General features: G+C 47.1%; 1 protein-coding gene across 4 annotated transcripts in view; it reads left to right on the top strand.

The window, feature by feature from the left end:
• The window catches only part of ARHGAP44 (Rho GTPase activating protein 44), a 192789-nt gene that overhangs the window by 145221 nt on the left and 22534 nt on the right, over nt 1-25034 (top strand). For all 4 annotated transcript variants that reach the window (XM_025864183.2, XM_073881743.1, XM_073881745.1 and 1 more), the window contains exons 7-15: nt 4874-4991; nt 11976-12044; nt 14223-14304; nt 14731-14858; nt 17560-17671; nt 18089-18170; nt 21061-21141; nt 23601-23714; nt 24336-24427. In XM_025864183.2, the coding sequence (XP_025719968.1) occupies nt 4874-4991; nt 11976-12044; nt 14223-14304; nt 14731-14858; nt 17560-17671; nt 18089-18170; nt 21061-21141; nt 23601-23714; nt 24336-24427 (878 nt within the window). The remainder of the gene's footprint in view (nt 1-4873; nt 4992-11975; nt 12045-14222; nt 14305-14730; nt 14859-17559; nt 17672-18088; nt 18171-21060; nt 21142-23600; nt 23715-24335; nt 24428-25034) is intronic.

Consider the following 25034-nt stretch of genomic DNA (forward strand, 5'->3'; position numbering starts at 1 on the left):
CAGCATGAGGACCACATCCCAAGATACAGCAGTGAGAGTAAGACCAGATGCTCTGCCGTTGAAGAGCAAGGATCACCAGCTGCTCTTCTGGAACAGTGGGTTCTTCCTGCCCCCATCCCCGCTCCACCCTGCCTCCCACTGTGGTCAGTTTGTAGGTTCTGTTCTTTGCGGGATTACCAAACCTTTCTTTAGTCCTTTTTTGTCGTTCCCGAGTTACCTTGGATTCTACAACTTGGGTGGATACTGTCAATCCAACTCCTTTATCCAGTGTTTAAGTAGGTCTGAATCCAAGGTGTGTATTTGCCTCGATTCGAGTAAATCTGGCTTGTCTGCTTGGAAAGCCAATCGTACAAGCCTTAATATCCTAGAGAAGACCGAAGCTTAGAAGTTGAATAAAAGATGATAGATAGGGAGGCTGGAGGAAAAACTCAAGCTTTATGCTGAATTTAAGATCGTGAATTGAATTGAATTGAATCAAATGATACACAGTGTCTTTTCTGTGATAGATTTGGTTTGGCAATGGTTGCAGAAGGAGCCCCGTTCCTTCCCAAAGTCTGCCTCAATTTTTCTGAGCGTGTGTCTCAAGATCAACCCTTCTGGGTCCAGAACCCTTTATGCTTCTGCTGAATAGCTGTGGACTAAATTTCATCCTCCCTCCCCAAATTCACATGTTAAAGCTCTAACCCCCTAATATGACTCTATCTGGAGATAGGACCTTTCAGAAGTAATTAAGGTTAAGTCAGGTCATAAGGGTAGGGCCTTAATCCAGGTTGGGTTGGTGGCCTTCTAAGAAGAGGAAGGGACAGATTTCTTTCTCTTTACACGCTCACTCAGAGGAAAGGCCCAAGTGAGGAGGCAGTAAGAGAGCCTCTACCAAACCCAAATCCTGCCAGAACCTTGATCTGGAGCTTCCAGCCTCCAGAACTTCTAGAAAACTAATTTCTGTTCTTAAGCCACCTAGTCTGTGGTATATTGTCACGGCAGCCCGGGCAGATGAAGACACCTGCCTTCTCTGGAAGCAGGTGAACTAATAATATAAATAAAACAGGAGAGTTGGGGGATGGATACTGGGCAGCTCATGGAATTAAAGAAGTAGCTAATTAGGAGAGATTTTAGTGCCTCCGGGAAGGACTGCACAGTCTCATTGTCTTAGAAGCTGTTCCTTACCTCCTACCTCTCCCGAATCAGGCATCTTAGATCCAGTGTCTTCATAGTCCCTTGGGCTCCTGTCTCCCCAGCATGAGACCTGTTCTTTTTGTTCTAATTGTAAAAGTACAGAGAAGGGGGTCCATTTGTCTAGACTTTGCTTAGATGCCACTTCCTTGGCCTCTCAGTTGGTCAAGGTGATGAAGGTTGGGTGTGGACTTGGCTTGCATCAGGGACCCTCACCTGGGCCGCTCACGGTGAGGGTCATTGCAAAACTGGCAGCTTCCCGGGGCACCTGGGTGGCTCAGTTGGTTAGGCGTCCACTCTTGGTTTCAGCTCAGGTCCTGATCTCATGGGTTGTGAGATCAAGCCCTGCATCAGGCTCCGCGCTCAGCGGGAATCTGCTTTGCTTGGATATTTTTTCCCTCTGCCCCTTCCCCTGCTCTCTCTCTTTCTCTCTCTAAAATAAATACGTCTTAAAAAACAAAAACAAAAAACAAAAACCCTGGCAGCTCCCTTTGGCCCACACATCAGAGCAGGAGTAGGGCAGGACCTCACAAACTGGAGGATGCCAATGACAGAGGAAAGGAGACCGGACAGATGAAATAATAAATGTCCCTTTAAAGGAACGTTCCTGTCTGCCTCCCAGAAATTCTTCCTTTCTACTTCCCGTCGCCCTGAACTCTCACCTTTGCCCTCTTGACCCTTTTCCTGATCCCTAAAATTCCATACCCTTATTCCTGGCCCTTTTCTCTCCTCTAGCCTTCATTAAAGCTAGTATTCTGTCTCTACCTCCCCCAGACCCTATGGCAATGGCACCTTTTCCCAGCTAATAATGGTGTCACATCAGAGAAGAACTTTCTTCTTTTTATTTTATTTTATTTAAATTCAATTAACGTATAGTGTATTATAAGTTTCAGAGGTACAGTTCAGTGATTCATCAGTTGCATATAACACCCAGTGTTCATTACATCACGTGCCCTCCTTAATGCCCAGAACTTTCTGCTCTGCAAATTTGAAAGCTCAGACTTCTTGGTCGAGAATCCCTGGTTTCTTCTCTTGACGGAGCAGGAGAGTGCTTGAGTTTATTTACAGAACAGATGTCTGACAAAGCCACCATACCTTGAAATTCATGATTATGGTCTCTTTTCCCAGCAGATTACTGTCCATACACATTTTCCCATGTTTTCCTTGCTATTTTATTATCTGATTTCCACACTCTCATCCTGCATCTTTTTATTTTTTTATTTTTTTTTTTATTTGACAGACAGCGAGAGAGGGAACACAAGCAGGGGGAGTGGGAGAGGGAGAAACAGGCTTCCTGCGGAGCAGGGAGCCTGGTGCGGGGCTCGATCCCAAGACCCTGGGATCATGACCTGAGCCGAAGGCAGACGCTTAACGACTGAGCCACCCAGGTGCCCCTCTCATTCTGCATCTTATCACTATTTTGTAATCTCAAAGGAGGTTACTTCTCTATTGCGAATAAAGTTCCCTATAAAGGGAGGGGGAAAGATCTAAACTGCCAAGAGATTATCTAAAGTAGATATTTAGGGGAAAAGACAGAGGGAAATAGGAAAGAAAAGAAAGGTAGTTTGGGGAAATATCTTCATTTTAATAGACACATATTAAGGATGATTGGGGTTTTTACAAAAAATCAAATCCAGATCTTCGAAGCCTCAAAAAATCAGTGTCTGTTTACTTAATTTTTTTTCATACGTATATTGTTTGGTTGTTTTTTCTTGAGATAGCATGAGCCACATGGTGGTTGCAGGTTGGTTGGTTGGTTGGTTTATTTATTTGTAGGCTCCACACACAGTGTGGGGCTTGAACTCGTGACCCTGAGATCCTGAGATCAAGAGCCATGTGCTCTACCCACTGAGCCAGCCAGGCACCCCTGAGCTTAATCTCATAATCTACCATATTCATTATCAGCAATCTAAATTATAGCCATGGCATCTCCTATTTTATTTGACAAAAAAAAATCCCACAACGCTTTAATACTCTGTTTCAAGTGGCTAAACTGGGAGTTTATTAAACAGATCATTTCTGTCGGGCAAACCATTATGAGAAAGAACTACACACGAGTTTTTGCAGTCCGTATCTGTTAGATTTTTCAACATCTTTGAGTAGACTATTTCCTTTGTAATTTGCCCTGAATTCTTAGCTTGGATGAGGAATGAATGGTTTCCAAGACATGTGTGTCCATCTCCGGACCTTCAAGCCAGCTTGACATCCCAAAGCCTTCTTAAGTCATTTTCCTGTGAATGCATTTTTTTTTTAAGATTTTATTTATTTATTTAAAGCGAGTGTGAGCAGGGGCAGAGGGAGAGGGAGAATCTCAAGCAGACTCCCCGCTAAGCACAGAGCCAGACCTGGGGCTCGATCCCAGGACCCTGAGATCATGACCTGAGCCGAAATCAAGAGGCAGATGCCCAACGGACTGAGCCACCAGGCGCCCCCCCCCAACATGAATACATTTTTTTTTAAAGTAACACAGAATCCTTTATTTTATTCTTTTTTGCTAATAGCAAAGAGGACTTTCATTTCCCTTTCTTGTGTCATAGTCTTGTACTCTTCTCTTTGTCCCACAGATAACAAACTCAGAGAAAGAAGAAATCATGTAGAGAAACCAGCTAGGGATTGTTGACTCTCAAAATGAGGGTCACATTGCACTTTGTGCCTCTAGGATGGATGGCCTAAGAGCCAGATAGGGCCTATAGGGCCATCAGGTTTGGTGTGTACGCCACTGGCCTGCATGGTGTTTAAGCAAAACTGTTTATAGTCTGTTGCCCTATTTCTTTAGAGTGTTCACATGACAGTTTCCAGCATCTCTTGTCAACTGAGGGAGGCCAGCACCCCCATCAGGGTCCCCTTCCCCTCACTGTCCTTCCCGACTTCCCTGAGAGACTGCCGTCCCCTGTTGGCCGCCCTTTGTCATCCTAATGACCCCATTGTTTTTCTTAGGGCCATGAAGTGGTTGTGCATCTCAACCGTCCCAGTTACAAGTAGGGAAACAAAGGGTGGACTCGTTTTTTAAGATACTGACCCATCTGACTTGGTGCTCTTACTCCAGGGCCCCTATAAGCCATTGAATGTACAGACTCCGTGGAAAAAGAACCCACTGCTCATCCCTGCTGCAACTCCTATAACTGTCTTGTGTGATCGGAATCTTCCTTCAGGGCTCTTGGTAATTCCCTGATAATGCCAGGGCCGGCAGAAACATCTGTGCTTCGCCACGACACTTTCCCGAGCCACATCCTCCGACACCTGCTGTCTCTGCACAAGGACAGACGTCGAAGGAAATACGAACGCGGTATCCGAGTGTCTACGGGAAGCTTTTTTGTGCTGGCCGGTGGAGATTTTGGCTTTCGGATTTGTTTTGATTCTGCTCTTCTGCTCCCTCCCACCCGACACCCGTGACTGGCTCCAGCCACGTCGGCGAGTGTTTCCAGACTCCGAGCCCACGGGGAAGGAAGGCAGGGAGCTTACGGGGATGACATAGACCGGGCCTCGGACAAAGCACCAGTGATGGTCATCGGGCGACACATTTCCGGGGAAATGGTGGCAGGCTGGGGCATGCCTGTCCCCTCCGTGTCCGGCCACAGCTGCCCCCTTCCTCCTGGGTAGTGTTTGTAAGCCGCTTCTCTTCTCCGCGTCCCCACGGTGTTATTCCCAGGGCGCTCCACCTGTCTCACGCCTCCCCTCTTTCTCTCCCGTTTTCCATCAGGTGGCAGCAGACTTCCAAGTCTTCAGGTCTGTCCGGTGGCTTGCAGCCTGCGGGTGCCAAAGCTGATGCCCTCAGGGAAGAAATGGAGGAAGCTGCCAACAGAGTGGAGATTTGCAGGGTATCCTCCCCGCCCCCGTCTTTGCTCCTCTTTACCGGGACAGATGGGGGAACCCTAAGGGAGTCCCCTTTTCCTCACAGGCATTTTATTAAAACCTAAGCGGGAGCTCTGGTTGAGCTGAATGTCCCCAAGCTTGCCTGCTGGTGTCTCTAGAGCCTGGGGTGAGCCCTAAGAGTTGGGGGCTTCGAGGCGGCCTCAACAGGGGGGACAGCAGTGCGTTAGCAACGGGGTTCCCGTGCATCGGGCACAGAGGAAGTAGCCTTGGTGTCTCTGTGAAGCTTTTGTAAGACACCTGAGTCCCACAGAATGGACTCTCGGCTGGGTGGAACAGTTGAGAATTTAGACAGTAGACCAACCTTGACTTGCTGTCGGTATTAAATTGTTTCTTTTTGTTCACCTTGGAATAACATTTCCTGAGTCACTTGACCCATCTCCTGCCTCCTTGGACATAGTCAACTGTGAAGTTGAAATGCTGACCAAGGAGATAGTCCGCGAAAAGAGGAGGTCTCCCTCTTGTTAAGAGAGGAATGTCGCATTCTAAGAAATCCATGCCTCTGCCCTTGGGAATGTCAGAAGCCCTTTGTACACCTGTTCAGACGTTTCGCATCTTTGCCACAAATGTTGTTTGGGGCAGAACTAGCAAGACCCCGTTCATGAGATTTTATTTATTTATTTAATTTATTTGAGAGACGGATAGAGAGCATGCACGAGGTGGGGGAGAAGCAGAGGGAGAAGCAGACTCCCTGCTGAGCAGGGAGCCCGATGCGGGACTCAATCTCAGGACCCCAGGATCATGACCCAAGCCAAAGGCAGATGCTTAACCGACTGAGCCACCCAGGCGCCCCCTAATCTCATACGGTTTTAAAAGAGCGTCGCCACTTGGCATCCAGACATCTCTGTTCTTTGTGGCTTTTTCTAGTCTTGTCACCTTGCCCTTTGGCTTCTCTTTTTATAGCCGCTCTGCGTGGGGTGGCTTCAACCTTGCATTCAGGTGACGTTCAGGGTCAGATAGAATTGCTCTCTGGAATGAGGAACCCTGACGAGTCGGTAAAGAATTCATGGTCTCTCCACCTACAGTACCATGGACTTGAGCAAAGTAAGACCTTGAAATGCTTCATCAGGTCCTGAGATACATCGTCAGTACAGCTGGTTTGTCATTTGAACTCCCAAAAGACAAATACTTAGCTGGTGCCATTTGTGAAGTCTAACTCTCATGCTGATCTCACTTTGACTCTGTGTAACGTCCCCATTTTACCGTAGACTTGTGTTCTTTAGTTAAGAGTCCCGTTTCTTACAAAAATCACCCCGTAACAGACAAGAGACAGTGGTGTCGAGGGGATGCCTGAATATGACTCTCCAAGTACATCACAACAGTAGTTTAATACCTTCGCTGTTCTGTAGCTCTTTACGTGTGCTGTTTTTTTACCAAAAAAAATATGTTCAGTTCCCTTTGAAAGATTAAAGAAGTAATACATTTTGCCATAACCAGTGAAAAAGCATGAAAATATATCAAGGAGAAAGACCAGTAATTGTCCCCCATTCCTACCCAGCAACCCCTCTGTTTCCAGAGAGAGTGGCCAATTCCCCTTCTTCACCAACATTTATTCAGAATTGTTGTGAACAGTGGTGCTCTGTTACATGCCGAGTGGCCACAAAAGTTACAAAGATGAAGGAGGTCAGTTGTAGGGCCTTTATATAGACTCCCACCCCTTTTTTTCATAATCATACAAACATATGCTCATAGAATTTTCCTAGTTACTTGTGTGTGTGTGTTTATAGAACAGTTCTGTTGTTTATATTAATTTACCCCTTACTTTCCTCAATTAATACATCCTGGATATCTCTCCAGGTTAGTAGCTATAGCTCTTAGTCTTTTTAATAAAGTCCATAGTATTCCATCATAAGGATACGTATACACCATGATTTGTGTAACTCTTTTCCTGTTGATGGATATTCAAACTAGTATGTTCTGTTTTTTGCCCTCACCAGGAATGATACAGTCAGCATCTTTATATGTATATTCTTATGCACTGGTAATTTTTTTTTATGGGATAGCTTCCCCAAAGTGATATTTTTAGGTCAAAGACTATACATTTTAAATTTTGGTAGTGACAGTTAACTTCTCTCAAAAGGAAATAGTTCACATTCCCACCAGCAATATACAAAATTGCACATTTCCCTACATCTTTCCCTGTGATGTATATTGTTCCTATTTTCAACTTTTGCCAGTCTGGTGAGGGGGAAAAAGCTGTCTTATCTCTATGTTACTGTAATTTTAATTTCCCTGACTTAGTAATGCTGAGTGGATCTTTGTGTCTTTATTCTTCAGATATGCATAGACATTCCCAGGCTGGCAAATTGCCTATTTGTATTGGCAATTGGACCAACATTTCTGTTTTTCTTAAATATCAATTTATAAATTTTTTTCTCTGCATATTAGGGGTATTAAACTTTCTTCTTTCTGTTGTGTTGCAGATCATTTTTCCAGTCTGCTATTTGCCACTTGGCTTTGTTGATGTCTGCCATTAAAAACTTGTTTATATGCGTGTATTCCTTTGCATGGGAAAATATCCCAGGCATCTTCCACCTCAAGGTTGAAGCATTTGGTGTGGTCTGTGTTTTGAGTATTGGCCATTCCAGCAGAGGTACTGTGGTGTCTCGTTGTTCTAAATTGTATTTCACCGATGCCGTAAGATGATGAACCTCTTTTCACACACTTACTTGCCATCTGTCCGTAATACTTTGGTGATATGTCTGTTCAGGTCTTTTGCCCATTTTTAAATCAGGTTGTTATTTAGCATTGTGTTGTTTCATCTCCAAGTATTGGGGGATTTTTCCAGCTCTATTTCTGTAATTTTATTTCTGGTTTAATTCCACTGTGGTCAGAGAGCCAACACTGTATGATTTCAGTTCTTCTAGATTTGTCAAAATGTGTTTCATGGCCCATGGTGTGATCTGTCTTAGTGGACATTCCTTGCGAGCTCGGGAAGAATGTGTATTCTGCTGTTGTTGGATGAACTAGTCTGTGGGTGTCAGCTCTATCTAGTTAATGGATGGTGCCGTTGAGTTGAGCTCTGTCCATACTGTAGTTCTCCCTGCTGGAGCTGTCCATTTCTGATAGATGGGTGTTAAAGTCGCCAGCTATAAGAGTGGATTCCTGTATTTCTCTTTGCAGTTCTATCACCTTTGCCTCATGTACTTTGATGCCGTGTTGTTAGGTGCACACACACGAAGGATTGTTACATCTTGTAGAATGACCCCTTTAGCATTAATGTTGTCCCTCTTTATCCCTGATAATTTCTCTCACTCAGAATGCCAGTCTGGGGGACGTATAGCCAGCCACTCCCACTTTCTTTTGATTAGTGTTAACAGGGTATGCCTTTCTCCATCTTTTTACTTTTAATCTATACATATCTTTTTTTTTTTTTTAAGATTTTATTTATTTGACAGAGACACAGAGAGAGAGGGAACACAAGCAGGGGGAGTGGGAGAGGGAGAAGCAGGCTTCCCGCCGAGCAGGGAGCCCGATGCGGGGCTCGATCCCAAGACCCTGGGATCATGACGTGAGTCGAAGGCAGCCGCTTAACGACTGAGCCACCCAGGCGCCCCATAATCTACACATATCTTTATATTTAAAGCGGGTTTCTTGTAACCCACATATAGTTGGGCATTGGTTTTTGATCCACTCTGACAATATCTGCCTTTTAATTGGTGTCTTTTCATTGTTGTTTAAACAATTATTGAATATAGTTGGATTAATATCTACCATAATTGTTCCTGTTTTTTATTGGTTGCCCTTGTTCTTTATTACTATTTCTGCCTTCAGGTTTTCTGCCTTTTGAGTTTTACTTTAGCATTTTATATGGTTTTATTTTCTGTCCTTTCTCAGCATATCAATTATACTTTTTTGTTTTAGGTCTTTTTAGTGGTTGCCTTAGAGTTTGCAGTATACATTTACAACTAATCCAAATCCACTTTGGAATAGCTAGATACTGTTTCATTTATAGTGCAAGTATCTCTTAGTAAGAAAATGTCCCTAGTTCCATCCACTGACTTGTACATATTGTACATAAGCCAACATAAGCACAGGTGTGTATATATGAATGTATCCATGCATTCATGTGTGTTTATCTGGATACATGGATACATTCACATAGATATGAATACATTGTTGCTATTATTATGAACAAACGTATCAGTTGGATTAAGAATAAGAAAAATAAAAGTTTTATTGTAGCTTCAGTACCCATTCTCTGATGGTCTTCCCTTCTTTGTGTAGGTCTGAGTTTCTGACCTATATCTTTTTCATTCTCTCTTAAAAAACTTTTTATTTATTTTTTTTAACATTTCTTATTAGGTCTATGGGCAACAAAGTTTCTTCAAGTCCCTTTTGAAGGTAATTTTGTAGGGTACAGAATTCTAGGTTGGAGGGTTTTGTTTTTGGTTTTTGGTTTTTTTCTTCTCAACACTTTAAATATTTTACCCCACCCTCTTCTGGCTTGCATGGTTTCTGAGGCAAGGTCAGATGTAATTTTTATCTTTGGTCATCTCCTGGCAAATGTTTTTAACCTCTGGCTTCTTTGAATATTTCGTTGTTATTGATTTTCTGAAGTTTGAATATGATATGCTCAGGTGTCATGGTTTTTTTTTCTTTTTTGACCAAAAGCCTAATATCCCAAGTCATGACTATCTAGCTAATATTTTTTAAGTTTAACTATAAGGAGTGGCCACTAGAAAGAATGTTTATCTGGGGGGTAATGAGCTACAAAACCATCTGGTCCCATTTTTGTAAACCAAGCAATCATATAAAACATATGACTGATTAAAATAGATACAAAATGAGCAGCCCCATCATGGTATTTAGAGCTTATCTCTCTGTGGTGGGATGGCAGGTGAATTTGGTTATTCACTCTGTATCTTTCTGAGTGTGGATTGGTTGCCAAATCAAAAAACAAATGATTTTTGAAACACGTTAAACTCTGGTGATTATTGATGTGGTTTTTTTTTCTTTATAAAGAAAATTCACTAATGATTTAGGTACATGGAAATTGGATTTAGTTTCCACTTTTATTTCTGACTTTGGAGTGCAGCTTATTTGGGACCTGTATTCTTAACTCAGTAAGAATGTAATCTAATTATACCTTTAAAAAACCTTTTGGTGTTCCTGAGGGCACTCACAGACAGTCTGTCTGCCTTTTCTAGGATTATCGTTTGGCAAACCTCGAATGCTGAGTCACTGATGGTGTATTCAGTGTGACATTTAGTCTTTCAGGGGTCCCTCCCTTTCCTCTGCCTGCTGAGCCATTTTGATCCTTTGACCCTTTGTGTTTTCCCTGACTTGACATACCTCCCTCACAGCTGCCAGTGATGGATGTCTCCTGACCAAAGAAAGCTGCTTGGCGGAGGGGGGCGGGAAATGGCAGACGAAGTCGATTCCTCTAGAACCTTTGCTAGATTCAGCAGCCCCACAAAGGCTTTCATTGGCAGGATGCTCCGGTGAGCGGGAGCTGAGGCTTAGAACACATTTTATTCCTCGGGAAAGTTACCATTGCTAAGCCTGCGTTTCTCCATCTCTTACATCAGCAAATAGTTACAAAGCCCCTACTAATGTGCAAAGCACATTTCAGATGGTGGAGGACAGACAGGAGATAAGATCCTTGAACTCTCGGTAGCCACTCATCCAAAATTGGAAATTGAGCACTTTACCCTAAGAGAGTTAGGTGAGAACTCCAAGTGACATTGTGGTTGGCCCTTAGATTGTTCCCAACGAATGTTAATTCATTTCCCCCTCCTCTTTCTTCATTCTTTGAACCTGGACCAAGTGTAGCATTGACTAATCTGTGCTTAAAGCTCTCCAGAGAACAGATTTCCCTTTTAACTCTGTGCCTTGGGTGCAAGAACTCTTCCACATGGTTGGCCTGTCAAGGATACTAGAAGAGGAAACTGCCGCTCACATCCCAGTGTTCTCACTGAGAATAGCTTAATGGGCAGCTGGAGGGGCTGAGGGTTGGTGGGGTTGGTGCAGGATGCTTGAGGTTTCCACGCACCAGGCTCTTGCTGAGGCTCGTAGTTGCTCGCTTGAATTCATTCAGCATCTGGATCAGCTTTCTTGTGCTGTTCTCCTATTTTCCTCAATACAGACATCATAGATTCTTCTCTCCACTAAGCCCTTGTAAAGATCTCCTACCTGAGGCTCGCAGACAGGGAGGACCTTTAGAGCTCACCTGACTTGTGCAGACAAGGTCACACACACGACATGCTAAAAATCATGGTTAGTGACCGAGTCTGCATCCTTCTCAGAATGTACTTTTACCGGACCTCACTATGGGTGTTTCTGTGGAACTGAAACCGTTTTTCCCCCCGGGGGGAGGACACATTCCAGATTCAGATGCAGCGTTAGGTCGTTGCCCCCTGATCCCACACAGAGCTGGATGGCGAAGGACAGTTAACAACATTAGATTTGCCTGGGGCATTGACTAAATCCCGGTTTTTCCAAATTTCAAATCAGCAGCCTTCCTTTGAATCCGCCCATCTGTCTTCGCCAACTTCCCCCAGACTGGTGCGTTTCCGCCTCTTTCCCATATGCTTGTGATGGACCAGTCAATATTGGGGGCGAAGGAGAGCAAAGCAGTGCAACCATCAAGGAAAAGAAAGGGCGGACCATTTTCAGGAGTGGTGACACAGACTACAGAGATGCATGGAAGTAATTTGCACATCACTCCCCCACACCAGCTTTCCTGACTCTGGATGTGGTTCATGCTTTATAATCCCTGGGGAAATCGCTCCTTCCACACTTACTCATTCTCTGGAGTCATGGCTGGGAAACGCAGGAATGCCCATGAGAAAAGTCTGGGCCATGGCGCGATTCATTAAAAATGAGATTAAGCAGCGGTGAAGGTTCTTGCTTCTACGATGTCTAGACTCCTGCATTAGCCGCTAGAGTGTTCTCTGTTTTACCTCGGTTGTGCATTTTACCTTCCACAGGACCAGCTCTCAGCAGACATGTACAGTTTTGTGGCCAAAGAAATCGACTATGCAAACTACTTTCAAACGGTAAGGGTCTAGAAAGGTAAGGGCACATCGGGTTTGCTCATAAGAGTCAGGGTGCGAACAGGAAGGAACGTGGCATGGAACCGAAGGGCGCTCGGTGAAGCACATCATGGGAAAGAGTATGGTTTTTAATTCTTCTGTCTGTGCGTAAGTCCGGTCTTCTATTTCTCCTTGGATGAATTTCTCTAAAAACCTAAGAATAAAACTCAACCCATCTATGAAGTTGACCGCGACTCCATGGTCTGTGGCGGTGGTTCTCAACCAGAGGGTGATTTTGTTCCCTCCTCCAGTGGATGTCTGGCCATGTCTACAGGCACTTGAGGCCGTCACCATGAGGGGAGGAGGTGCATCTAGGGAGGAGAGGTCAAGGGCAAGGCTAAGCATCCTCCAGTGCATGGGACAGTCCCCCGAAGCAAAGAATGACTCAGTCCCAAATGTCAGTCTGGCCACGGTTACAAAAGCCGGGTCTGTCATAAACAAGGAACTTGGGGAGAAGAAGATAACCCTGCCCTCAGCAGATAATTGTTTCTCATTTTCATTTTGGCCGAAGACAATGACAAGTAGGTATACGGTGATTAATGGGGCCTGTTTGCCTGATTCTCATCGATGAAAGCAGATTTAGACCCAAGAGAAACAGGATCTGAGTCATCCATACTTGAATAATCTGGTCCAAATAATTAAGACCCTGGCTCTCTACCAGGGTAAGTGCAAGGCAAGTCGAAAACAAAATAAAACAAAACCAGCGCTAATTAAAAAAAAAAAAAAAAAAAAAAAAAACCTGAGAGAAAAAAAATACAAATTAAAAATCCAGTTAAGTTCACATGCCTTCTAAGCTGGGGACAAAACTCAAACCTTAAATGATTGGGGAAGTGATGGAATGATAAGGAAGGTAAGGAGGAGAAAAAGAAGGAGAAATCCTGAAAATTTTAAAATTGTAAGCACCCTGGGCCGGTAGCAGTCCCCCAACGCTGTGATCAGCGAGTGATCCAGACCTTGAGAGGCGTTCCCTTGACCCCAAAAAAAGAACCGATAAGCATTCCTTCCAGCCTGGAAAGTTTATTTTAAAATAATAGCACTTCCTCAAGTATATTCCATTGGGTATATTTACAGAGATAATATTTTAGAATTTCTGGAACTTAATGACATTTTTGACATTCCAAAGCTTTCTTGGACTGCCTCCTTGCCATTTATGTACCATTTTTTTCTAAAGTTCTGATTTTTTTTTTTTAATTCTTAACTAGCGTTCCGTTTTTACTTGGAGATAATAGTATCTGCCCTCCGTGCCAAGCGTTTAAACGGAGCGATTCTCTCCCCTTTACCTCAAGCACATCCAGCTGTGGCTTGGGGGTGTGGGGGTCTCAGAACAGAAATGGCAGGACTATTGCTTACCGTGGTTCATCTGCTCTTGGCTAACATTTCAGCAGCTGTTTTAGTGGCAGGAGGGTCAAAACAGGGAAATTGAAAGAATTTGGGTTTGGGGGGGGCCATATCATGGAGCCAGAGCAATTTCACCCCCAAGGTCCTTGAGGATTGTGGACCAAGCCACACGGTTTCTGATCACTTATATATTAAACTGACTTTGCAGAACCGAAGATGTATACAGCCTAGCATTTAGCTCTGTCTTCTAGGCAAATGGATTTTTTTTTAAAGATTTATTTATTTATTTGATAGAGAGCATGAGAGCATGCATGCTCAGGGTGGGGGAGGAGCAGAGAGAGAGAGAGAATCCCAGGCAGACTCCCCACCGAGCACGGAGCCCGACACAGGGCTCAATCCCACGGCCCGGAGATCATGACCTGAGCCAAAACCAAGAGTCAGACGCTTCACCCACAGCCACCCAGGCGCCCCTAGGCAAATGGATTTCTAAATGTGTTCCCCATTTATAGTTTCCTGTCGTACCTCTGTCTGTTGCCTTTGCTTTGAGGCTGGGGTGCAAGGCAAGGTCATCCTCAGTGGCTCTCCTGCCTCGAAAATGTCCACTTGTTGGGGACTCCTTTGCTCCCGAGGCTGGGGAGGAGGCAAGCTCGAGTCGTCATTTGAGGCGGCCTGAGAGAGAGCAGGGGACTCCGCCTCCTTCCCTGCGAATCAGGTAGCACCTTCACATGGAGCCCCCCATGGGGCACAGCAGCTATGCTCCCCACCCTCCAGCGAAGGGTCATGTTCGCCCTTGTGTCTCCTCAGCTCATCGAAGTGCAAGCAGAGTACCACAGGAAGTCACTGGCCCTCTTGCAGGCCGTGTTGCCTCAGATAAAAGCACAACAGGGTAAGTGCAGACCTTCCTTGGAGCGGGGAGGTGGGTGAGGCCGCTCGCCCGCTGGAATGAGACCCTCAGGCCCCGGACCTCCTCCACCCTCACGCCCCTCTCAGCAGGCCCACGCTGAGACGAGCCTCTAGAACTTCCCACACTGGTCCCTTGAGCCAGCACACCCACACACACACTTTTCCCCGCAGGGGATGAGTTGGGGGGTGTGCGTGGATGTGTGTGGTTGTGGTGCATATCCAGCCTGAAGCCCGGCAGGTCCGGATGCAGCTCACCAGCCGTCTGCCCTGCCCGGGCTCCTCCCTCCTCCCCAAACCACAAGAATGGAGACTCAGCCGGGCCTCCGTGTCTTGGGGAGTCAGGCAGATCTTTGACCAGAGGAAAAGAAATATTCGAGCATGAGGGCCCCTCTCTTGCTTCCCTGCTCAGAGGCCTGGGTGGAGAAGCCTTCCTTCGGGAAGCCTCTGGAGGAGCACCTGATGATCAGCGGCCGGGAGATCGCCTTTCCCATCGAGGCCTGTGTGACAATGCTGCTTGAGTGTGGGATGCAGGAGGAGGTAGGTCCGGGGACGGCTGAACCCAGCCCCGAGCAGGTATCCTTCTCCAGGCCACAGAGCCTGCGGGATCTCCGCCTCTCCCCGGCCTCCGCCAACCCAGACGGTCCCCATCCTGCAGCACACACACTGGTCCTTCTTTCTCCCATGAGCCTTCACTTGGATTGTGGGAGGCTGATACCACTGACCCCCAAGGAACGTCTAGCCGCCCTCCAGCCATCCTGTCTCCATATTCCCCAGGATGTGTCCAGGCTGCTCCCCCTTCCTCCCCCTTCCCTCCTCCCCCACTTCCTCCTCTGCTTGATGAGTTCCCTCATTTTAAAACTAGACCTTTTAACCTTTTTGATCGTAACTCTTTTCTAGAGATCCCGAAAGTAGGATTGGTAGTGACGTTAGCAAGCCCTTCTTGAGGGCCACATGTGAAGAAGTCTTTGGGAAATGGGTGACTGTTGTTTTATTGCCGTGTAAACGGTCTCCTGGGACGTGGACCTCGCATTTGGTCCCTTCTGTGGGCTATTTTAAAAATCTCTGGTCCATCTTCCTTTGATCTGATCGGCCAGTCGAGATTGACTTATGGTGTGCTGTGCATTTATCGCTGAGCGGAGTGTACGAGGGGGAGATGGTGGCTTATGAACGTGCTGGGGGACATGTGTCTAGCGTCCATCAAATGCACCCGATTAATTCAGATTAATTGAGAACAGCTGCGAGTCTTTACGTGGGCCCTGGGTCACGTGTGACAAACCGAGGTGAGTCTGCACCAGAGAAGGAAGCCAGTGAGTGTCCGGATGCATGTTGGCCACCGCCTCTGTGCCAGGCGTGTTGACATGTGGCCTGTTCTCAAGGGATGGGGATAAATGTGGGTTTTTGGACCACGTTTTAAGTGCCGGGCATTCCCGTGCCTGTTATCATAAGTTACTAGATGAGGAGATCTTTACAGTCCCTGAGCGAGAGCCTTATGGACGGAGGTGAACTGAGCCTCCCCCACCCCCCGCCACCGCTTTTTAAAATTACGGAAAAACTGCAACACATAAAGATAAAATAGTGAGCCTCATCACGCAGCTTATGGACAATCCTGCTTCCCCTCTGCCTCCGTTCCTGCCCCCGCCCCGTGCCTGCCTTGGATAATTGGAAGCCCATCCCAGACGCTGTGTCATTTCACCTGTAATACTTCAGTATGTTTCTCTAAAAGATAGGGAATACATAGTAGTTACATATAATATGGAACATAAAAACATTATATACAGAAAGGAAACGGATGTGTTAATGTCTTCAGATACTTCATCTGCGTCCACACGTTCTTTCTGCCTCGCCCTCAGCCACCCCGCTCTCTCTTCTGTTTCTCTCTTACTTTGTACCAGCTTTTCTCCTTTTAGTAGCAGAAATGCTCAGGTGGTCCCAAGCCTGGGGGGAAAAAAAAAAAAAAAAAAACCTTTTTTCAACCCAACTACAGCCTCATACTCCTTCCCCAGCTCTTTGGTTTTGTTTTTGCCTTGGCTCCCCGGTTTCCCTTTCACCCCTGCCGGCACCATCGGGATTATCAGCACCATCACCCCATCCCTGCCCTCAGGGAGCATTTGGGGTCCTCCCTCCTCCTCTGGGCTCCACTCCTACGCGTGCCGCCATTTCTTCATTATGCACCCACAGATTTTCCTCAGATGCCCCCAAACTGGACTCACTAGCTTTTGTAACAATCTCCTCCTCCCCCTCTTGGTTTTGATCTGTTGCTCGGCGAAACAGCCTTCTCAGTAACACAGTCAAAAATCTATAGGCTTCTATTTGACAACCCTACTCGCTTCTCTTTGGCATTGTCCATCACCAAGTGCCATTGCGTTTGGCTTCCTCCTCGGCAGTGGCGTGGGTTTATGAGAATCCAGCCCACTGCTTTGGTATCTGCTGTAGCTTGCTCTTGGTCACATCAGCCTTAGTTATACACTAGTCCAAACATATTTATGGAGCTTCCTCGTGTACACGGAGGAAGAGAGCTTTGGACATCTACTTAGAACGGAGTTAGCCATCTTAGCAGGCCAAACACTCCGTATTCCAGACCAGGCACGTTTTCTTCTGAAGAACCTTTGGAGAGCCACATGTGGCCACGAAAGGTTGAAAGAGCAAGGACTGTTCTGCCAGCCCGTTTCTCAGTCCGTGGGCTGCATCACAGAACGCCAGGAGCTGAGAAAGCGAAACCAATCAGTAGCTCTTCGACCATGTCTAACTCACCTGTGGCTTGGGGGGGGGTTCCGTTCTAATGGTGACCTGCATTTGTCTCCTCAGCACACCCCTGTCTTCTTCTTCCTTCTTCTTCCTTCTTCCTTCTTCTTCTCTTTTGCTTCAGGGCTCACTTTTGTACAAGGCACGGTGGTTCACTTGGGAGAGGTGACAGGGATTCAGAAGTAACTTTAAGAATGAAACACAGAGGGGCCAACCAAGGTGTCGCTCCCTGAAAGGCTGCCCCTAGTTTGCCCGTCCCCTGAGGACATAGACTTGGCCTCTAAAAGTAGAGTAGAGCCCTGCGTCTCCCAGGACACACGCACGCACGCACTTACCCTGCAGGGAGCAGAGCAACTATAATATTGGGTGATGGTGATGGGGAAAACACATCAAGGAGATTTTGGAGGAAGGGAGCCAGGGAGACTTTGTGTTTGTTCCTTTTGCTCGTGTGCCTTTGAGTTTCAGGGCTGCGCACTGACCCCCTGTGCTGTCTTAGGGACTCTTCCGAGTAGCGCCGTCTGCCTCCAAGTTGAAGAAGCTGAAGGCCGCTCTGGACTGCTGTGTGGTGGATGTGCAGGAGTACTCAGCAGACCCCCACGCCATCGCAGGTGGGCGCCCCTGGCCCCTTAGCCAGGGGCTCCCTTGTGCTGGAGAGCTCACGGGGAAGGGCGTGTGGTCACGTGACCCTGGAGCCAGTGGCTTCCCAGCATGTGTCATATGTATCCACTCAAGGCGCAGTCTTAAGCCTGATTGCTGGGGCCCCCTGAAGAAAGATCTCCCCAGTATGCCGAGAGCAGATGAGATGATGGTGGGAAATAAGGGGGAAACCAATGTGATTGGCAGTCCAGGTCCCACTGCCCTGCCAGAGCCTCCGATCCAGTCATGTGGGAAGGCACTGTTTGGTCGTGGTGTGTGGGTCAGGGGGCACCCGTCCCCCGACCCACACGCCACGGGTGATGCCGGCTGGTGGGACGCGTCTATGCCAGTGTAAAGTGGCTCAGAACCAATATTGTGTCGATGTCCAGGAGCTTTGAAATCTTACCTCCGAGAGTTGCCGGAACCTCTGATGACCTTTGAACTCTATGACGAGTGGATTCAGGCTTCCAAGTGAGTACACCACGTTTTGGAGTGTGTGGTTGGGTGGCATTTATTTGGAAGTATTTATTGAAATTAGGAAAGCATGCAACCTATGATCTTAACTCCGCTTTTTGGTATATATCATGGAGAAGTGCTCATGCTTGTACCCAGAGGAGCATGTACAAGGATGCCGTTGACAGTGTTATCTTGAATAGGAAAAGCCTAGATATGATTAAAGATGTATTGGTGGGGGGGGGGGCAGGTGCATGAATAAATAAACCATGGCATATCTACACTGTGACATACTCTGTAGCGCTTAAAAACCCTGGTCGAGGGGCGCCTGGGTGGCTCAGTCGTTAAGCGTCTGCCTTCGGCTCAGGTCATGGTCCCAGGGTCCTGGGATCGAGCCCCGCATCGGGCTCCCTGCTCAGCGGGAAGCCTGCTTCTCCCTCTCCCACTCCTCCTGCTTGTGTTCCCTCTCTCGCTGTGTCTCTCGCTGTCAAATAAATAAATAAAATCTTTAAAAAAATAAAAACAAACAAAACAAAAAACAAAACCCTGGTCGAGCTATTCCTGCTAACACGAAAAGATAAGACTTAACTTCTCAGTGAAATAAAATAAGTTAATAAGGACACATATGATATTCTGTTTTGTTTTTGTTTTTTTTTTTTTAAAAAAACACCACTCAAAACCATACAATTTTAGGAATGCCTCTATAGATGCATAAATCCATAGAAGGTCCTGGAAGGGCTCACAGAAGCGGATCGTCGTGATTCCTTCTGGAGAGAAGAATAGAACAAGGGAGGGGCCACAGGGTCTTGACTCTTACTTGTAGTCGTTACAATTCAATTAATAATGGCTCATTAGTAGCTAATCTAAAAACTTGACATCTGGTCTGCAGGCTGCCCTCAGCCAGGTGCCTGAGAAGGGACATGATTTCTAGAGCGCTCTGGTCGTAGGTTTTAGTCTCAAAGCACAGCCAAGCTTAGGTTGTCGGAAGGAATGCTCGAGTATGTATGTGCTTCTTTGGGCCCTGCACGAGCCCAGCTGACCTCCAAGGGAAGCGAGGCTCTGTGTGTGTGGTGTTCGAGAACCCACTAGCTGCAGTCATGTTGCGTGGCACTGGCTTTTTTTTCCCCAAGGTAGAGTAGAGACTATGCGTCAGAAAAGCCAGGCTAATTACCTGGCGTGCTTACATCTCTTGTGGAGCGTGCGTGTGAGCTCCATGAGGGTATTGATCATGAGCGATACCTCTGCCGAGGGCTTTTTACAGGCTTGTCACTGTTCTAAGCTCCTTATACGCGTTTAACTCATTTAGTTGTCACAGGAACGAACCCTTCGAAAGTGGGTTGTGCTGTTTTCCCCAGCTTACAGGTGAGGAAGGTAAGTCCCAGAGCAGGTGTGTGAATAAATGGCAGAATGAGGATTTGAGTCCAGGGGATCCAGTCTGGAACCCATGTGCCTAACTACAGCACTTAACGCCTCTCTAGAGCCACTCAGTGGTCCTAGGGATGAAGAGAAATGAGACCGTATCCTCTGATGGAAATGGTCCCTTTTACTTCCAGACCGTATATGTGATCTTGATGATAGAGGAGCTGGAGAAGGGAGGACAGCCGGGGCGTTGGGATCTAGCCGGGTCTTGGCAGCGTCTGCCCTTTCCCCTCAAGACCCTGATTGGAAGCTTGAGATCAACCAGACCCTCTGCTGAGCACTTTGTACAGAGGCCCCTCTGTACCGCTCATGCCAACTCCAGGCGGGAAGTCGTCCCATGAACCCGTTTTACAGAGGAGGGAGGTGAGGTTGCACAGAGATGCAGTAGTTGGCCCAAGATCACGGGCAGGATAGAGCTAGGTCTTTAATGGCCTCCCTGCACCAAACCCTCCTTGTCCAGCCTTTGGTCAAATTGCAGCCACTTCGCGAATAGGATCTGTTCACCTTTGTAAATGGCACGTTTGGTTTGCACTTCAGAGTCCTAGGAAAAATGTGTTTTGGAGAATGCTTACCTCTTCCTCAAGGCTGAACTGAGGGAAAAGAGAGGTTTTCTCCCCTTGGTCAGGATCTGTGGGAGGACCTGTCGGTACACAGCAGTGAAGTCCGTGGGTGATGGTCACCGCCCTCAGGGCCCCAGGTTAAGGGGTCAAAGCTGAGCCCTCACCCTGCTGACATTTTCCTTTTAGTTTTTCTGGAGAAAAGATTCTTTGAGCAGAAAGGCCTTCCTAACCATGTGTGCCTTGTAGATTTTCATGAGAAGCATATATAAAATGTAGTCCTATAAGTAATCTCTTTCAATTCTTAGAGGCCTTATTAAAAAATTAAAAAAAAAAAAAAACCCTTGGAGCAGACCTTTCGTAGAGTGGAGAGTCTTCGGTTCATGGAAATGATCCGTCTCTGAGTTAGCTCGTGAAGGTCAGATTTCCGTATGTGTATTTTGAGCTCATAGAACGTACCAGTTCAGAAGGTATTTATGGAGCACCTATGATGCGTCAGATGCCACGGAACGTTAAGTACCATCTATTGAACTGGACAGTAGGCTGCCCCACGGTGTGAAAGTGGGTCGAGCTCTCTTGACGGGTATATTGTATCCTAGTTCCTGTGCCAGGCTCCCTCCTGACAACCCCATGGCCCTGCCTCGCTCTAGAGCAGGTGTCTGGCTTCTTCCCTCCTGCCCCCTCCCTCCTGCCCCCGCCTGCTCCCCCGGCCTGCATTCACCCGAGACCCGTGACACGTGCTGGGGAGGGCTGCAGGACAAGACAGGGGCCGCAGAGAGGGAAATAGTCCGCACTCAGCACTCAGCTGATACTAGCTCACTGGGAGGGTCGGTCGCAGCCGTTGGGGTCTCATTGTCCAACTGGTTGATATGATTGCCAGTGAGCTCTGATTGATCCATGCTCAGCCAGTGGCTTTCCTGTTTATTCCCCAGTATTCAGGAGCAAGACAAGAGGCTTCAGGCTCTGTGGAATGCTTGTGAAAAATTGCCCAAGGCCAATCACAACAACATCCGGTAGGTGGACGGATCCTGGAGACGCGGGGTCAGGGTGATTTAAGCCACGCACACACGGTTTCCCGGCTAAAGGTCATGGTGACTAGCCTGCGTGGCATTTTATGGGGTGCCGAGCTTGGTTAATGCGCATGGTCTCCTTTCCACCTCAGACAACCCTGCGAGGTTGTTAATGACCATGTTGCCAAGGAAGGAGCAGAACGGAAGGCGCTATATGACTTTGGAAGGCCATTGGCTAATTCAGTTGAGTTCTCTGATGTGCAAGAAGCAAAGATGAATGCAAGCTATTTTTAAGATTCTTTACGATTTTTTATTTATCCATTTGAGAGCGAGAGCATGAGTGGTGGAGGGGTGGGGGAAGGCTCAGAGGGAGAGGGAGAAGCAGACTCCCTGCTGAGCAGGGAGCCCGACGCCTGGCTCCATCCCAGGACCCCAGCAGGCAGCCACTCAACCGACGAAGCCTCCCGGGCGCCCCAATATTGTGCATTTATTGTAAAGATAAGCGTTCAGGCACAGCTGGGAGAGGTTGAGCCAACCTGGAGCTGCTTGGCGGAGGTGTCCTTGAGCTCGTCTGCAGGGAGGAGGAGCCAGATGAGTATCCTCTGGTGCTGTACCCTTCACCGCCTCTTTTCCGCACGTCTCCCTCTCTCACTTCCCTTGCTTCCCCCCTCTCCCTGCCCCGGGATTTTACTTCCCGCTCCTCTACAGATCTTTTCTGCTTCTCACACTCTCTGCTTCCTCCTCCCTTTGGCTTGCCAGCACCGCTCCTGGCCCTGCCACCCCCCCTCCGTGCTTCCCTAGATGCAGACTCCCAGCTTCAGCTCCTGTTGCCATCTGCCCGAGTATTTCTGCTTTCCTGTTCAAAATTCTAGCAGCCGAAGGTATGGCTCACCCTTAAGAAATTAAACATAGAATTACCATCTGATCTGGCCATGCCACTTCTGGGTATATATAGACCCAGAAGATGTGAAAACAGGGACTTGGTACTGGTACACTCATGTGCATGACAGCATCATCCGTAATAGTCAAGAGGTGAAAACAGCCCAAACGGCCATTGCTGGGTGTATAAACAAATTAGACATGCAATGTGATGTTCGGCGGGTGAATCTTGAGGACATGGTGCCAAACAAAAGAAGCCAGACACAGGACAGATACTGTATGATCCCACGTATGTGAGGTACCCGGAGCTGGCACATTCATGGAGACAGAAAGGAGGGGGGCGGGGCTGCCAGGGGGGAGGGGAGCGTTTAATGGGTATAGAGATTCTGTTCTGGAAGCTAAAAAACGATCTGGAGATGGATGGTGGTGATGGTTCTTCACAGTGCGAATGTACTTAATGCTACCATACACTTAAAGAGTGATGAAAGTAGTAATTCTTATGTAGACTTTGGCACAAGGTAAAAAAAAAAAAAAAAAAAAAAAAAAAAGTCCCAAGAGCGATTTAACGTACGGCTTCCTCATTAGTTCCTTGAGATATAATTCACATACCGTTGTGTCCTCTTAAAGGGTGTGATTTAATGGTTGTTAGTATGTGTGTCGAGTCACACAACTACCACCGCTCACTTTAGACCATTTTCATCACCCCGCAAAGGAACCCTGTTCCCATTAGCTGTCACTCTTCATTCCCCCGCCCAAGCCTGGCCCCTTGCAAACACGAATCTACCTTCTCTGTCTCTGCAGATTTGCTTCTGCTGGACATTTCACCTGGGTGGGGTCCTACAACACGTGGGCTTTTATGTCTGGCTTATTTCACTCAGGATAATGTCCTCGAGGTTCATCCGTGTGGTAGCGCATGTCAGTATTTCGTTCCTTTTCATGGGTGAATAGTATCCCGTTGTATTGGATAGACCACGTTTTATTTATCTGTTCCTCCCTCGGTGGACATTTTGGATGGTCTCCACTTTCTGGCTGGCTTGCATAACACTGCTGGGATGCACATTTGTGTACAAGTTTGCATGTGGGCCTATTTCTCTTGGGTAGGTCTCTGGGAGTGAATTGTTGGCTCCGGTGCTAAATCTATGTGTAGCTTTTTTTTCCATTAGCTCTCAAAGCCCCACTGAGGTGAATCCCGGGGCGCACCAGCCCTGGCATGTAGAGGTCCCCGTTGATGACACCTGGACACTTTGCTTCTCACCTCTGCACACAGGGAGAGTGGCAGGTGACTGAGGTTTGAAAAGGAGGAGGGACTTCAGGTCACCAGATCCTGAGTCAAAAGGAAAGACGGGGAATTTCTTTGGCCAGGGTTCACGGCAGCAGATGTTGGCATGTAGCCAAGTGAGATCGGAGTCTGTTTCTCAAGCATTCTCATGGCTGGACATGTTACACATCTTCATTATAATGCAGGATGTAGGAGTCTCATTGTCAGCAAGATGGGCTACACGGGAGAGATTTCTGCCCTCTGCTGGGGGAATGTGGCTTAGGTTGAGCCCGAGTTGAACCTGGCCCTTCTGTCTTCCTTTCAGATACTTGATCAAATTTTTATCCAAGCTATCAGAATATCAAGATGTAAACAAGATGACTCCCAGTAACATGGCAATTGTGTTAGGACCCAACCTCCTGTGGCCACAGGCGGAAGGGTGAGTGCACAAGGAGGAACATGCAGGGGGGTGGCGTGTGGGCGGGACAGCCAGGGCCCCAGATAAATCATCAGCCTCTCTTATTTGTCAAGTCCTATTTCTTTCTTGGCCTGCTCATGTTTTAGGCTCAGGAGAAGACCCAGAATTGTGCAGATCTTTCTCGCTGATGGTCTCAGGGCTACAGGCCTGCAGTGAGCTCAGGTCTTCTCTGAGCTAATCTGAGTCCGCAGTGGGCCAGGCAAGCTCTTCTAAGCCTTCCTCACGCCCCTCATGCGTGTGAAGAGCACACATCCCAGCATCTGGATGCAGGGGATAGAGGGCTGTCTCAAAAGAGAGAACAGAGTTGGAAAGCAGATGAATCTGGCGTTTGTGAGAATCACACCTCACAGTGAAAGGTGCCTGGTACTTGGTGATTTCGTATATATTACTCATTCACATGTCTCTTGTAAGGAGGACATCTATGGAAAGGTGAAGTGTCCTTCCAAAGAGAAAGCCTACTCTCAGACCTAGGTCAGCAGGCTTCCGGTCCAGGGGCCCTTCCCGGGCTGTGGGGCCAGGTGTGCCTTGCCGCTGCCTCGGCTAGTAACCTGGCCCTGCCCCCTCTCTGCTCTGTACTCGCAGGAACATCACGGAAATGATGACCACAGTTTCACTGCAGATTGTTGGGATCATCGAGCCCATCATCCAGCATGCAGACTGGTTCTTCCCTGGGGGTACGTGGTGGCATCGAGATACAGGAGTGGGGGGCCGGGGGAGGAATCAGAGTGTCACTGTGAGTTCACAACTTCTGAAATCAGAGGTGTTTGTCATTAATCCTCCTACACACGTGCGTGAGTCATGGCGGTATCTTACTATCTAATCCCCAACTGAGCGACATTCTGGCCACAGGTGTCCACTGCCCGCACTAACCAGCCAACAACCATAGCGACCTTAGTGAAATCTCTGGTTTCCAATCCTTTTTAATGTTTTATCTTTGGTTTTCCAGAAAGACAACGTCGTCACCTATAAATAATAATACTGCCTCCTATTTTATTTTCTTGACTTATTCCATTGGCCAGCACTTTTCCAATAGTGTTAAATAACAGCGGTGGGAGTGGGCATTGCCCTTTTTCCTGATTTGACTGCTGTGTTGTTTCACTTGTAACCATGAGGTTTGAGATAGATGATTTTGTCTTTTGCAGAAAGTACCCATCTGTTCCTGTTTCACTAAGTTGGCTTTTAACCATAAATAGAAACTGCTTTATTTAATGTTCATCATATTAGTGTGATAGCTGAGCACTTGTGTTCACCTGCTAATAGGATGAATTATATTAGGATGAA

Source organism: Callorhinus ursinus, unplaced genomic scaffold (genome assembly GCF_003265705.2).
Source record: "Callorhinus ursinus isolate GAN/ISIS: 27379988/994484 unplaced genomic scaffold, GSC_fseal_2.0 scaffold43, whole genome shotgun sequence".
In the NCBI taxonomy this organism is placed as follows: Eukaryota; Metazoa; Chordata; class Mammalia; order Carnivora; family Otariidae; genus Callorhinus; species Callorhinus ursinus.